Source organism: Silene latifolia, chromosome 10, assembly GCF_048544455.1.
Source record: "Silene latifolia isolate original U9 population chromosome 10, ASM4854445v1, whole genome shotgun sequence".
NCBI classification, from domain to species: Eukaryota; Viridiplantae; Streptophyta; class Magnoliopsida; order Caryophyllales; family Caryophyllaceae; genus Silene; species Silene latifolia.
In genome coordinates this window covers 5,584,319-5,600,341 of record NC_133535.1, presented here as the reverse complement: position 1 = coordinate 5,600,341, position 16,023 = coordinate 5,584,319, and the positions used below count along the sequence as shown (strand labels likewise).

The 16,023-nt window shown below is 35.6% G+C and overlaps 2 protein-coding genes, 1 non-coding gene and 1 pseudogene across 3 annotated transcripts; 1 reads left to right on the top strand and 3 right to left on the bottom strand.

Moving 5' to 3' along the window:
* Positions 1 to 90: 90 nt before the first annotated feature.
* Positions 91 to 4,004, bottom strand: LOC141604859 (flavonol synthase/flavanone 3-hydroxylase-like; annotated as a pseudogene).
* Positions 4,005 to 6,964: 2,960 nt separating this feature from the next.
* TRNAM-CAU (transfer RNA methionine (anticodon CAU)) lies at positions 6,965 to 7,036 on the top strand. Its single transcript has one exon. It is a non-coding gene; the product is annotated as a tRNA-Met (tRNA).
* Positions 7,037 to 7,123: 87 nt separating this feature from the next.
* On the bottom strand, positions 7,124 to 11,170 carry LOC141604858 (flavonol synthase/flavanone 3-hydroxylase-like). The gene is made up of 3 exons (XM_074423405.1): positions 10,562 to 11,170; positions 7,999 to 8,326; positions 7,124 to 7,472 (listed from the first exon to the last, which is right to left on the bottom strand). The coding sequence occupies exons 1-3, from the start codon at positions 11,029 to 11,031 to the stop codon at positions 7,260 to 7,262; spliced, it is 1,011 nt and encodes a 336-aa protein (XP_074279506.1). The 5' UTR covers positions 11,032 to 11,170; the 3' UTR covers positions 7,124 to 7,259.
* An 833-nt stretch (positions 11,171 to 12,003) lies between these two features.
* LOC141604851 (uncharacterized) lies at positions 12,004 to 14,689 on the bottom strand. The gene is made up of 4 exons (XM_074423395.1): positions 14,591 to 14,689; positions 12,952 to 13,055; positions 12,459 to 12,624; positions 12,004 to 12,335 (listed from the first exon to the last, which is right to left on the bottom strand). Exons 1-4 carry the CDS (start codon positions 14,607 to 14,609, stop codon positions 12,301 to 12,303), a joined length of 324 nt encoding a protein of 107 aa, XP_074279496.1. The 5' UTR covers positions 14,610 to 14,689; the 3' UTR covers positions 12,004 to 12,300.
* Between the last annotated feature and the right edge of the window lie 1,334 nt (positions 14,690 to 16,023).

Here is a 16,023-nt window from a genome sequence, read left to right as displayed (position 1 = left end):
GCCCCATTTTTCTAATATATGTCAAGAGTATTTTATTAAAATGGGACAAACATAGGTGTGTGACGGGGTAGCAATTACTCTTATTTGTCATCACTGAGGAAACTTGCTAAGCGTGCAATATTTGTGATCACTATATTTCTTCTTCTTATACTTGGCTGGATTTTCATCAGTAATAAGCTTCTCAATAGGCCCTATTTCATGCTCCGGTGGCGGTTCGATGAAGACGGGTCATGACATCCGTGTTTTATCTTTGTTCACTGTTGTCCTGTGAAGCACTGCCTTGTATTTTCCATTGCTCATAATCTAAACAAATAAAATAAATTAGTCCTCTTATTCTTTCAGTGAAGAATAAACAAAAATCTTTGTGAAAAAAATTATGTTCGACTAAGTTCAATGACGAATCTCAATATAATTAGTCTGGATCAGCAGATATCAACTAACTTAGTTGATAACGTCATAAGAACTGGTGCTTCTGACCTGTAAATTTGGTCCCTACTAGTAGCTTTTAAGGTTAATTACATTTTTGTATATAAACTAGTACCAATTGAGACCACATGTCATATCTAATCAATTGGTCGTACTTAGGACCGTTATGTGGATCTTTATCGTAAATGGGATTTATACTTACTGATAAAAGTTTGAGTGTTTAAATACCTTAGATAGATGATCGATACTACAATACTGACTTATATAAATACGTGTATTTGGGTAGTGAATAAAGTCGTATTAGAGAGTTAATTACCTCTAATTGGTCGCCGACATGGATGATAAGTGCATTTGGAATGTACTTAACATCATACAAAAGGCCATCCCTAGAGACTTGAAGGCCAGGAACATCATTAGGAACAAGAATGGTGATAACATTCATGTCGGTGTGCGCCACCACCCCGAGAGCCAAATCAGGCCGAGGACAAGGTGGATAGTAGTTAATCTTAAGGAGGTACACTATTTCATCTCCACCACTTGTTTCTCTGATCTCATTGTCCTCCAAACCAAGTCCCCTTGACATGTACTTTAGAAGCTTATCTCCTATTACTCCCAAGTGCTTTGCATACTCTTCATTGGCCTCCCTGTGTATGGTCTTATTACGTTAAATTATACTCCCTCTGTCCTAGCCAATAATTTACACCTACTTTATTTCCCACTCATAAAATAAAATAAGTGTAAACTATTCACTGGAAAGGGAATACTCCGTACATACTTTTCTTTGAATTACATAACTAAAAATTATTACATAAAATCGCGTTGTAATAAAGAAGAGGCATAAACCAAAAATCGAATGTAGGTGTTTTCCCTCTTTTTTTAACCAAGGGTAGAAAGAACGAAACTCTCTCCCCTTCTGTCCTGTGGACGGTAGCTAACACACCGTTAGTGAACCACGTAAATCTGTATATTTTGTTTTCTTTATCGTTCTTTATTTTTCTTTCCCGCGTCAGTTATAATAGTTAATCTGTCTAAGTTAATCTGTCTAAGTCTGAGCCAAGTATAAGTCGTATATCCGAGTTCAATTCATCAAGTATATTCTTTGTCCCATTTTTGTGCCCTACACTTTATCTTCTGATACATTATTATCTTATTAGTTTGAAGAGTTAAGAACGATTAACACCTAAGAGGGGGAGGGGGTGAATTAGGTGTACCTTTTAAAAATTTTATCCTTAACTTAGTTAATTAACTACTTTAAGCTAAGAATAAAGAAGTACAAGACTTGAGAAACTTAATTGAATGTAAGTTCACAAGAAAGTCTGAGCGATTCTATGTCACAAGATAGGTGACTGTGACACGTAACTTGATTAGGTACATGCGAGAAATAGCAAAGTGGAAGAACGTAAAAGTAAATGAACAAACAAACGACATTTTAAAAATTGGTTCAGCCTCTACTCCGAGGCCTACGTCCAACCGTTATTTTATTGCTTGTTTAGAAATTTACTCAAACTTACTAAACCTCTTACAATGAAAATAACTCGCCAACCTACTCCGGTTGCACTCAAACTTAAAGCTACTCCGCTTCAAGAGTTTATGGGTTCTATCTCAAGGTGTTACAGAATCTTGAATCTCAAGAGTTCACTTAAATGAACATGGAGATTACAATGAAGATCTAACACGAGAATCATGGAACAAACTCATCATGTCACAAAGACAAATGAACCGATACTTGGAGGTTTTTGACTTTTTCGAAAACAATTTTGAAGACTTAAAATCAGAAAAACGTTTTGCAAACACTTGAAGAACAAAGCTTTAAATGCACAAATGATTTGCAAAGTTTTTACAATAAATGCTTTGGAAGTCTTGAGAAATAAATGTGACTAAGGCACTCTATTTATAGTGGATTTAGTCTTAGGTAAGTACACTTTGAAGAATTAAATCCAATATTAAAATGATAGCTTTGAGTGATGGTAAGTGTTAGACTTGTAGGCTTGGAGCTTAAGAAATCAGAAAACTTAAGCTTCTACACTCAACATGTGACAATTTACCAAAATGGCAAAAAGCTTTTCTTACTTTAGAAGTTTGACAAGTCTTCTTTGCCATTTTAGTAAAAGGTGTTTGCACAAATCTAGAGGCTTAGACAAGTGGGCTTGTGACTCCAAAATTTCAGATTATTTTCAAGCTTTTGAAATTTCAAATGTTTAAGGTTTAAAGTTTGCAAAGTTTTGACACTTAAAAACATTTGGTCGAAATTCCTCCTCCGTATGATAGTACCGAAACCACAAAGACAAACAGATCTTTGTTGCATGGTTTTGCCATTACTTGACTTAAATGAGAATGTTACACTTACTCTTACATATGTCGACTAAGGCTTGGAAAATATCATTGTCTTGACTTCCTTGATTAGCTTGATCATCTTGAATCATTGTTGAAAGTCCATTTGATTGCTTTATTCACTAATTATTTCAACTAAGAGCAAACAATCAAATAACAAAGGGACTTGGCATCATCAATCCAATGTGTTCTAACATAGTTTTAATTTAAGTGACTTTTTGCAATGATTAATGTTTGTCTTATCGGTTTTACCTAGACATTATCTTCTGACACCTTTCTATTTTGGGAATACTTTTTATGAACAATTTAATCATTTACACTCAATTTGACCTACTTGTCATCAAGCAAATAATTGGCCGATCTTCTACTTCTCCCTTGGTCTTTATGCCAAACTCAAAAATAAACAAATAACCGAAACAAAGGGTGTTTTTAAATTAAATGTGCATAAAATTAAGTACCTGTAAGTTGTAGGATTATTTGGCCAAAATTGATGATTAACAATAGAAGGTGGCCAAACATTATGAAACAAATGATCAACCCAATCTTTTTTGGCAACTTGTTTTACAAGCTTAATACCATATCCTTCATTGCCCTTAGAGCATCCGTAAAAGTGGAATTTAACCTCCCCATTTACATTCTCTTTCTTCAAATGAGCCTCCTCATTATTGCACTAAGCTCCCCAAATATTGGGGCTCCTCTACTTTTAGAGGAGGTTCCCAAAAGAAAAAGCAAGGCAAATTGGTGTGCCTTTTGGGTAGGTTCCCATATTTTATATGTAAATTTATGTTGTTGGGGAACCTCATTATTGCAAAGATGTAGTTATGAAATGGGGAGGGTAAATGAAAAAGTTAGTGGAAAATGAGGTGGACGTATAAGAAAAGGAAAGATAAAATATGAGGCATCTCACCTTTGCGGATGCTCTTAGAATCTAAAGGCTGGGCAAGAAGCTCTTTTTCTTCTTGAGGAAGCTCAAAAAACTCTTTTCCAACCTTTTGCAAATTTGTAATAACTTCATTTGGTATTCCATGGTTTACTACTTGGGATATTCCCCATTCTTGGCTTGCATTAGAGATCATTTCCACCACCCTTTCTTCGTCGACGTCGTCGAGATCTATAGTTGGGATTTGTGGGATTGATCCATGGACTGTGGTGAGTCCTGGTTGCTCATGTTCTAGTCTTATGAACTCTAATGGGATATTGTTCATGGTTTTGGACTTCATGGCTATGGTTTGTACTCTTTCCATTATTTTTACGAAGTACTCCGTAATTTTTAATGATATTACTCGTAATAAACAAGCTAGAAAATATGATTTTTGTAATAGCTAAAAAAAGGGACATATATAGTGCAACTAGGGTGCTAACGAGCCGAGCCGAGCCGAGCCCGAGCTTGGCCTTGCTCGGCTTGTACTTAAGAACCAAAACTCGAGCTCGAGCCGATCTCGAGCTTACCCGAGCTTGAAAAAAATGTGCTCGTTATAAAGCTTGCGAGCTTTAACGCGAGCTCGAGCCAAACTCGAGCCCAAATCGAGCCTATATAAAACTCTTTATTTTTTTTATTTTTTTTTCTTTCGATATTTTCAATAATAAGGCTCAAGGGTTATATGTAAAAATATTTGGCAAATCAGCGAGACATTTGATATGTGTGATACAAAAATATAATTATGATAAAATATTTTTATAAAATATCAGTAATATCTTATGTAATCACACAAATTCGAGTTGCTTGCGAGCTTTTCGAGTCGAGCCAGCCTTTGCTCGGCTTGACTCGTTAAGCTCTCGAGCCGAGTCCGAGCCCGAGCCGAGCTTTGACCGAGCCGATCTCAAATAGCTCGCGAGCTGTCTCGTCTCATTAACACCCCTAAGTGCAACAACCAAGATCAAGAAAGGGGGTGTTTGCTAAACGACGGATTGGTAAATTTTCAGCATATTCGAGGTTTTTAGCATATTTAACCCAACAATAAATGACATATTAAAATAGTAGATTGGAGCTCCATCTACTGATTTCTAATATGCTACTCCCTCCCGCATCCCCTATTTACTAAATGAATAGGCGAAACTCCAACTTTTCCCGCCTAAAACATATTTCCTATAATAGTGCTAGGTATTTTTAGCATATGCTATATGTGTGGACATGATAAGTTATAAATGGATATAATCTTTTATATTTAAATATTTATAACATTTAATATTTCACATTTTGCACAAATTTATCTTCGATCTTTTCAGGATAAAGAAATTCTTTTTTTCAAAGAACTTTGATAAAATTTATTGACTTGTTATGATAAGAAGTTGCGGCTAAAAAATATGGTTTTAGTAAATATTTGTTAAAATTCCTTCTTTTTATGATAAAAACTTGCAGCTAAAAAATATGTTATTAGTAAATATTTGTAAATTAACATAATTAATTTCTCGGTAAAAAACAAAAAAAAAATTCAAGAAAAATACTCATTTTATTACTTCTTACGATTTTATTTTTTATTTATTTCTATAATCAAAATACACATTAAGGATAAACATGAAAAATAAGTGAATTGTCAATTTAAATACTATAAATAATACACTAAAAAGTAAAACTCTAAAAATACCGTGCATATATTGCACGAGTTCTATATTAGTAACTCTATAAATACCGTGCATTCATTGCGCGGGATATAAACTAGTATTCATATTAGTAGATTGTGAAAAATGAATCTGTCAATTATTTACACATAAATACAACAATCTATTAACCTAAACCCGCTAATTACCAAGCACTCTTACTAAATCTGCAGACTGGAATATACTAGTCAAACCTGTCAAACCTGTCAATCTAATATGTTATTTATAATCTGCTTGACCAATATGCTTCTGCTAATATTAACCAATATGCTTCTACCAAACAGGGCCAAAATGCTTTTTTTCAGAAAGTACTCTGCGGTGGTTTTGATAATTTTTTTGGTGACAATGAGCGGGGTTAAACCAACAAAACGAAACTAAAGCAAACTAACAAACTAGAAAGCGTAAAACGGAACGACATGATGCCAGGATACTCCCCCATATCGTCATGTACTAGCCGAAACAACCGCCCCGGCATATCCTCATAATCATAGGCAATCAGCTTCTGGGTTTGGGATACTTCGACATTCGCTAAGCAATCCGCTCACAAATTTGCCTCACGATACACAGGGTGCATTTCGACTCTCCATGTCGAATCCTCAATAAAAGATCTACAGATTTTAATCAAATGAAAGTGTGCGGTAGGAAGCAAATGACCAGCCTTCATATAATGTTCAATGACACGAGAATCTGTTTGATAAATGACATATTGATAAATTTTACTACGTATTTATGATAATTGAACCATCTCAACCAAAACCTTAAGATTATGGTTGGTTTTGGTTGAGGTCAACTATTATAATTATTCCCATTAATTTAAAGTTTTCTGTATGTTCGATAAATCAATTCAATTGTATTGTTTGGTAAATAATATATTGAAATACTCCCTTTGATCCACACCAAAAGTAGGAGTATTTGCTTTTGGGTGGTCTTCGATTAGAAATGATCAATAAATCATGCGATTCATGCTAGTGCAATTATGCCTATGTTATTTGTGTTATTATTTGTTACTCTTTCAGTCTCGGGCAATAATTATATATTAATTTTAGCATAAAGATTAAGAAAATACAAAATACATGACCTCACATATACATGGAAGGTGACCACAATAAACTAACAAAAATGAAAATAAATAACTATTGAATAATACCACCAAAATAAAAATAGATAACTATCAACTGTAGTGAGCATTTCGTACTCCATAATTCATTATTGTCAGATAATGCATAAGCTATATGGAGTATGGACTTCAAAGTAATGTTGGGTTCCACCAAACAATTGATTGAAATAAATTCCACGTTTTTGTTGATTAATTATGAGCCATCTACATGCTACAAATCTACAATGAACGCATATTCATAAACAGTTGTGTTCGATAAGATTGTTTTCTGCCACGGTCAATGAAATAATATCCATCGAAAATAATCACCAAATCAGAGTGGTGCAGCGGAAGCGTGGTGGGCCCATAACCCACAGGTCCCAGGATCGAAACCTGGCTCTGATATATAGAGAAAGCTTCCTCACCTTCCTGCCCCCCTTTTTTTTCTAACTAATTTTCCTTGCCTCCAACAATTATTCTTCAGTACTATAAATCACCGAAAATAATCACCAAATCAGAGTGGCGCAGCGGAAGCGTGGTGGGCCCATAACCCACAGGTCCCAGGATCGAAACCTGGCTCTGATATTTAGAGAAAGCTTCCTGCCTATTTCGCAATTTTTTGATTTTCCGAACATTATGAATGAAATGTGTCACTCCATAATTTGACAATGATGCTTATTCCTACGCTTTGATCGTTCAGGATACGGAGAACAACTTATATTCTTAAACGGATATGACCGCCTTAAGGAAGATCAGCTGATAGTATAAAGCATAAACTATTGTTATTTGTCAAACCATTCGACAATTTTCATTGAGGAATCTTGTTAAGCTTGCAATATTTGTAATCACCATATTTCTTTTTCTTGTACTTGGCTGGATTTTCATCACTAATAAGCTTCTCAATTGGCCCTACTTCATGCTCCGATGGCGGTTCGAGAAAGACGGGCCATGACATCCTTGTTCTATCTTTGTTCACTGTTGTTCTGTGTAGCACTGCCTTGTATTTTCCATTGCTCATAATCTAAAATAAATACTCGTATAGTCAGTGACGAATCTTAATGTATATGAATTAGTACCAATGGAGACCAAATGTCGTATCTAATCAGTTGGTCGTACTTATAACCGTTCTATTGGCCTAGTTAATTAGTTGTGAAATGAAAAATCATCGTCTGATTTAATGATTAGGCTAAAAGTTGACTACCCGAAGCAGGTAGTCTGTTTTATAATGATGACTCAAACAACTGTTTAAATAGTAATTGCTCAAATATGTGTATTTGGGTCGTGAATAAAGTCGTATTAGTGAGTTAATTACCTCGTATTAGAGAGTTAGTACCAATGGAGATCGACCAAATGTCGTATCTAATCAGTTGGTTGTACTTAAGACCGTTGTATGGATCTTAGTCATAAAATGGATTCAAATCATCCGATTTTCCAGGGTAACATTTTACTACCTAAGGCAATGATGACTCATACAACTGTCTTATATAAGAATTGCTCAAATACGTGTATTTGGGTCGTGAATAAAGTCGTATTAGATAGCTAATTACCTCCATTTGGTCGCCGACATGGATAATAAGTGCATTAGGAATGTACTTAACATCATACCAAAGGCCATCCCTAGAGACTTGAAGGCCAGGAACATCATTAGGAACAAGAATGGTAAGAACACTCATGTCGGTGTGAGCCACCACCCCGAGAGCCAAATCGGGCCGAGGACAAGGTGGATAGTAGTTAATCTTAAGAAGGTACACTAATTCTTCACCACCACTTGTTTCTTTGATCTCATTGTCCTCTAAACCAAGTCCCTTTGACATGTACTTGAGAAGCTTATCTCCTATTTGTCTTAAGTGCTTTGTATACTCTTCATTGGCCTCCCTATGCAATGTATAATAATGTTAAATCGTACTCTTTTCGTTTCACATATACCTTTTTATTTGACTTTTCAGGATCAAAGTCATAAAACTTTGACCATTAATAACAAGAAAAATATGAAAAACTATATTTTGAAACTACTATATTTATATTCAATCATCAAAATATTTTTCAAGAGAATATATTTACAACAAAAATAGTGAACGTATATGTAGAAAAGTAATAGTCAAAGCGTCGTCTCGAAAATCTCATAAAATCTAATGTGGGTCTTTGTGACACAGAGATAGTAGCAGCTTTCTTCGAAATACATTATGGATTATGATAGAGCGTCACCGGGTGGCACCAAGATTAGGTGTCACCCTCTCACCTGCATCATTTATTGAAGGGAGCCATACTTGTTGCATGTGAGAGGGTAACGCCGAGATTGGGTGTCACCCGTTGACGGCAACTCATTTTCCTAATCCTACATTATAATAGCTTAAATCATTACAAAATAACACGTGAGTTACCCAAAAACATTTCGAGTCTATCGACCGAATTTGTAACTTTGACGTCTACTAGAAACGGTAAAGTTATATGGTCGGTAAAACATGTTATATAGCAGTCTTACAATAAAGTTGTATAATCTTAACTTATAGATTAAGTGTATTATTACTTCCTTATTTGATTAGTTTTACAATCATTATTGGACGTTTTTTATAAGACTTACTACGAGATGAATAGTTAACTCTTACTAATATTAATTAGCCAACTTTTTTAAAGTATGTGAGTATAATTTTGGGCATGAGTAGCCATTTTAGTCAAATATAAATTGAAGGGGATGTATACGTGGATGATAAAGTTTGCAGTCCGTCTTGCTTTAGATCGTTTTATTTCAGACCGCAATAAGACCTCTCATAAGTGAGAAGCACATGGGTGATGGGACACCCATGTGCTTTCTCACTCACACCCTAAATGAGTTTTTTGTGAGAGAAAATGGTATCTATTTGACAATTTCAGACGGATATGACGGTCTGAAATAAGAATTTGTCTAAAGTTTGTGGTTAACGTAGTGGACAACCAACCTAACTTCTAACAACTTTGATATTGTAATTTGTATCTTACAATTATGGTCGTGTTCGGTTTCATGTGACTACAAAGTAACAACAAAGTACAACAAATGAAAACAAATGGACCAACACCCAACAACCTTCTACTTTTATTAAGGGATTCCTACGTTAGTTACTCCATAATTCATTGTCACCTCATGCATAGACTATAAGAAATCTTAATTTTGTAATTAAGATGGAACTATTGTGAATAATCGAGTACAGTTTGAATCTTCCTATTCTTAAATTGCATGCTCCATTCCCTTGAATTAATATAAATAATTAACCATGCTCATGAATGTACTTAATACAAAAATATAAGGAAAACAAAAACGTATAATAATCCTTCAAATGTGCTTAGAGGATTGTGGCACAATCATATATAAAAGCTTAAAATAATTCAACTCCATTAAAAATTAAATAACTAAAATAATTTTGAGCAAATAAAGCTAGTCTGTCTAATTCTTATTAGCCAAGTTTAAATCGAATATCCGAGTCAATTCATCATATGAGAGCGAAATCTCCATCCCATATTTGCATTTTTTTTCTAAATTTTAATCTTCTGAAGCCTGGTTATCTTATGAACATTTTTGTATGATTAATACGGAGTACTAATATGTCAAGTGAAGAGGTTTTGACAAATAAATTGAAACACGTAAATGAGACAAAGGATCTGGATTCCGAGCCTCAGATCTTATCAACTTAAGTACTTAGCCATGTTCATTTTTTGTTCCTAAGTTCCTAACACAACCATGTTCATGTATGTTCTTTGATACACAAGAACAATAAATCAAAGAAGAAAAAAAAAATTATATATATTACAAATTTACAATAAAAATGTGTATAAAATAAACAGTTGGCCTGACTTAAAATCGTCTTAACTTAAGACCTCTCATAACCTTCATTTATTTTCATTTCTATTTTAATCGGTTGTGATCACTGGTGGAGGGGGGCGTTAGCAGGGGCGGTCGCCCCCGCCGACTTTTGTAAAATTCGAAGTTTTTAGTAAAATTTTCGAAATTTTTCGAAACCCCCTTATAATATTTACCCTTTCTCCCCCGCTGACTTAAAATTCAGGCTCCGCCACTGGTTGCGAGAACTCTCTTAAGTTAAGACGATCGTAAACAAGAAATGGTTTAAGATAAAGTACCTGTAAGATGGAGGATTACTAGGCCAAAATTGATAATCAACAATAGAAGGAGGCCAAACATTATGAAACAAATGATCAACCCAACCTTTTTTACCATAAACTTCTTTTTGAAGCTTAGTTCCATACCCTTGAGTACCATTATTATAACCTAAAGGTTTGGCAATAATCTCTTTTTCTTCTTGAGGAAGTTCAAAAAACTCTTTTCCAACTTTTTGCAAATTTGCAATAACTTCATTTGGTATTCCATGGTTTACTATTTGGAATAATCCCCATTCTTGGCTTGCATTAGAGATCATTTCCACTGCCTTTTCTTCGTCGACGTTGTCGAGATCAATGGTAGGGATTTGTAGGATTGATCCATGGACTGTGGTGAGTGTTGGTTGTTCATGTTCTAGTCTTATGAACTCTGATGGGATGTTGTCTAAGGTTTTGGATTTCATGGCTATGTTTTGAACTCTCTCACCCTCCATTATTCTTTAGGAAGAGTAATTTAAATTTAAATGTTTATTATTTGTTGACAAGCTAGAATTTATGTTTAAGGGCTTGTTACATAATATATAGTACTTGCATAGCAGTTGATAGGAACTTAAAAATGAGACATATATAGTGCAACAATAAACGTCATGTTCAAATCTCTTCAAGAGCAATCTTGTCGATGTTGTTTATGGCTGGAGCCTTGAGGTTATGTTACCCTAGCTAAGATGGTTGACCTTGTATACGTGGTTTGCAAGCTATCATGTATACTTGGGGGGTTTAGCCAGTACATACAAAACGTGGCAGTTGCGAGTTCCCTCGTTATCTAGAAAAAATAGACATCATACAAAATGAATTTCAATTTCTAAAAATTACTCGATATTTCTTGTTTTGTAAAACGGTGTTATTTAAATATAATTTACTGAGTAATGACGCATTTATGAGCAGTATTCAGTTGATGCAATCTTCGAAATACTTGTATTTTGGGTCATCCGAAAACAACTTATTCATAACGATTACACAAGGTGTATATATATATCAGATCTCCGAGTGATAACACTGAGACACTTGGTTAATGTTGTTGAGGCGTTCTTTTCAGTAATTTGAAGTTGTAATATTGATTATTGACAGAAATAACTCATACAAGAGATCGAATTAGATTCGAGAGTTGAGTATGAGACCGAAACCGATTTTTTGGTTGTAGGAGTAAAGAATTGATGAACACTCAAAGTTTGAAGTCCATATCAACAACTAAAAAAGTAAAATAAAACGGTGTGAAATGCATACAAAGAGTCGAAACAACTTTCAATTTTAGGATAACAACATCAACCCAATTTTGTACAAAAACAATAAATTAAGAAGAAATATCCGCCAAGCATCCGAAGCTGTCACTTATGCACCATCTAATCATGTTTTGATTAATCATGTTTTGGAAAAGACAGGTCGGATCTTTAAAATTCCGAAAACACTAATGAAAAGCAGTTTTTTATATCTGCAAATCAGCAATGGTTGTCTTCTACACCACAGATACACGAGCAACATAAGGTAGTATTATACGACTAAGATAATTTCCTTTACACGATACAGAATAACATATCATAAATTGTCAAACAAGTACACAACCAGTACAGGGCTTCAGTAAAACATCCAAGGTTTCTACCCTTTCTTTCCTAAGACGGGCAGGATGAGAAGCGAGTTAGGGGATTATAAACTGATACAAATTTAGACGAGAAATGTAGGGTGGATCCTGTAGTCTCGAAAGACACTTAGCCGCAGCAGGAACCACATGCAGGAAGTGAGTCTGAAATTTAAAAGAAAAAATGTCAGTTACCACACATACAGTTGAAAGATGTTAGTATGTCGTAATATTGTTGAAATTTGGCATACGACTAGATTCACAAAGTTCATAAGAAAAGGGACTTACTGTGATCACCACCATTCACGTCCCTCAGTCCACGAACATTGTCTAATCCACCTCGTGGAGGTCCAGGTGGACCACCGCCATAAGGACCTCTTCCACCACCAGGGCCACCACCGTCCCATTTTTTGCTAGATCCAGAAGATTTCTTATACGCATCAGATTTTTCCATCTACAACCAAAAGAAGGAAACCCGATCATTTGATTAACAAGCTTTGGTGTATAGAACCCACTAACAGTACGCTGATAATGTTTTGGTATTGCTCACAACCAGAGAGAAGTTCATGTCTAAACCGTCTATGGAAAATGATTTTAAGTGTATGTTTGGTTGCACATCATACTCCTGGATTTTAATATTCTTGATTTACTAATTAGAACTTAAGGTTGATCGAAAAAGATGTTAAAAAAAATTAATTCCATGACCAAAAACACAATCACAAAAGCAATTACCAATTTAATTATATACAATGAATTCCAAAAGCCTTATCATGATACTTACCGAAAACATTGTTGTGAAGAAAACTACAACAAAGTTGATGATGGACCAGAAGAAATCAGTGAGGGTCCTCAAACGCCATAGTGATCGCTTTGACTTGACAACACCTGAAAACACACGCAACAGCAGACATTTCTTCTTAGGAACAAAGGCTATGCAAGTGAACAATATAGACTACATGGAAGCCACGACAGCCAAATCTTGTCCATTCAAAGTCAAAAGATAGCTGAACACCATCAATGGTGAGCAGTCACATTATCCTAATACTTAACAATTTAACATGTGAGAGTCTAAAACCATAGTGAAATTTTAGGTCCAAAGATGTCGTCCCTAACTAAAGGAGAGATCACGACACAAATTTTCGCCACTCTCTCTTATTTAAGAATCAAGATCCATGTTACTCAAACTTGATATAGCACTCTTCCCTCTACTTATTGAAAGACAACCCTAAATTGTAATTTTCTCTCCCAAACACAACAATCAAGAGGTTCAAAAACATACCAACCGAAACATCCTATAGACCCTTAGGGTGTGTTTGGATTGAGGGATTTGGAGAGAAAAGAAAGGGAGGGAGAGTAGGGATTTAAAATCCTTTGTTTGGATAGCAAATGATGGTGGAGGGAAATGAAGGGGGAGAGATTTGGAGGGATTCAATTTCCCTCTTCCAAGCCTAATCAAAATCTCTCCACAATAGGCAAGATTTGGAGGGAAATTGTATCCAAACAACCACACTCCATTCCCCCTCCCCTTCCCTTCTCTCCCTTTCCCTTCCCCCATTCCCCCTCCCCTCCCTTTCCCTCCACTTTTGCTATCCAAACACACCCCCTTAGGGTGTGTTTGGATTAAGGGATTTGGGGTAAAAGAAAGGGAGGGAGAGTAAAGGATTTAAAATCCCTTATTTGGATAGCAAATGAGGGTGAAAGGAAATGGAGGGGGGAGAGATTTGGAGGGATCCAATTTCACTCCTCCACCCCTAATCAAAATCTCTCCACAATAGGCAAGATTTTAATCGCATAATTTGAAATACGTATACAACTAATGGACCAGAGTAAGTATTGTGCAAAGTTATCTATATTTCCTCGAAACAATGGTCATACAAAGACCAAACAAACAAAAAAAAAAAAAAACAGCAAGGAAATGCAATAATCCCCAAATTTCAACTAAAACCTAATTATATCAATCGAATCAAAGTAATCATGAACTTCTTGATTGAATTACCTAATTATATCAATCGAATTAAAGTAACCATAATTTATTGATTGAATTACCTAACCAGATCAAAAATTCCATCAATCGAATTCCCTAATCATGAATTTCTTGATTGAATTACCTAATTATATCAATCGAAGTAAAGTAATCATGAACTACTTGATATTAAATTACCTAATCAGATCAGAAACTCCATCAATCGAATTACCTAATCATTAATTTCTTGATTGCGATTACAATTAGATTTTAATATAACAATTGTAACATTATTCGACGAAAACCTTATTATATGTTTCGCTCCGTCTCAATCATCTGTTTACGTTTGATTAAAGTCGTCACGATGATAAGAAAACGTAAACAAATGGTTGAGACGAAAGGAGTAATACGAAATTCTGAATTGTTAATTGGAATAATGGGGGGAGGGAAATGATACCTTTCTCGACGTACGCCATTGAAGAACAGTTTGAAGATTTGTGTATCTAGAATGTATCAGCCTTCGGGGTTTCATTGAAGACGACTTTTTATAGTGGTTGACTGGTTGTACTCTTGTACCTGATTTAGTATTGTTAGCCAATGAATAAATGCCACGTTGTAATGTTATCTGACCTGGCATGAATTGAGTTCACCACAAGTCCATACAACTATTTTTTTTTACAGTCCGTCTTGCTTCAGACCGCCTTATTTCAGACCGCAATAAGACTTCTCACAAGTGAGAAGCACATGGGTGGTGGGACACCCCATGTGCTTTCCCACTCACACCCTAAATAGGTTTTTTGTGAGAGAAAATGGTATCCGTCTGACCATTTCAGACGGATATGACGGTCTGAAATAAGAATTTGTGTTTTTTTTAAGTCTCTATTTGGCAAATAACATATTAAGCGAAATTAGTAGTTTTTGGCCTAAGTAATAGTTTGACCAAACAATCTACTAACGTATTCTACTAACGTTATCCGCTATCGTGAATCTGCTTCTACTGTTTGCCAAAGGCCTAAGTTAAAGAATTGCCAAGGGCTGTAATTCAATAACGTAAATTAAACGTTATAGCGTTGTTCGCAATTGGTGGCAAAACATTCATCACTCTGTTGTACAATGTACCAATTGCTCTAGGTGTGACATAAGTTAAAGCGTGTACTACACAATTACTCACCCGATTAATATGCGACTAAGTAACGAAATTAAACGAATTACACATAACCCAAATATCATCAATGATAAAAGAGAACATGTTTCTTCTTTGTTTCTTCTCTCTAACACATCTATCGCTTGTAAACAATCACCCTCCAATATCACATCTTGATGTTCTTTCTGAGTACAATGCTTCTTGAAGACCGTCAAGCACCGTTACCGCCTCCGCAACATAAGGATTCCACTCTTGCTCCCGAACAATTATGACGGCCCATATTACGGCATCACCTGCATCCCTGTACATGACACTAATCGACACTCCCTCTCTCTCTTTAACTCAAGCGTCAACATTCACTTTAACTAACCCCTCCCTTGCCGGTCTACACCCCTGTTGCGCTCCCACCTTCGCCTTATCCTCCTTCGACCCCTTCCTCCTTCTCATTTCATACTCTCACTCTATCTCTCTGAGCACGTATCACACTCGTATAATAATACACTCGGGTGACACTTCCTTCTCCTCAAAGACCACCCTGTTACAATACTCCCATATAGCCTAGCACCCTACCATGAACTTCTTATACTCTTCCACCCTCAATGTCCCTCCACCGAGCTTCCACCAATTCCCTTCACTTCCAGTGTTTCTGCCCTCCCCCTCACGGCTCACCCTCCAAATCCAATCCATCCCACACCCATTTTGCCACCCCATAAGCTGAAATAATAAATGGAGAATCGACTCACGTG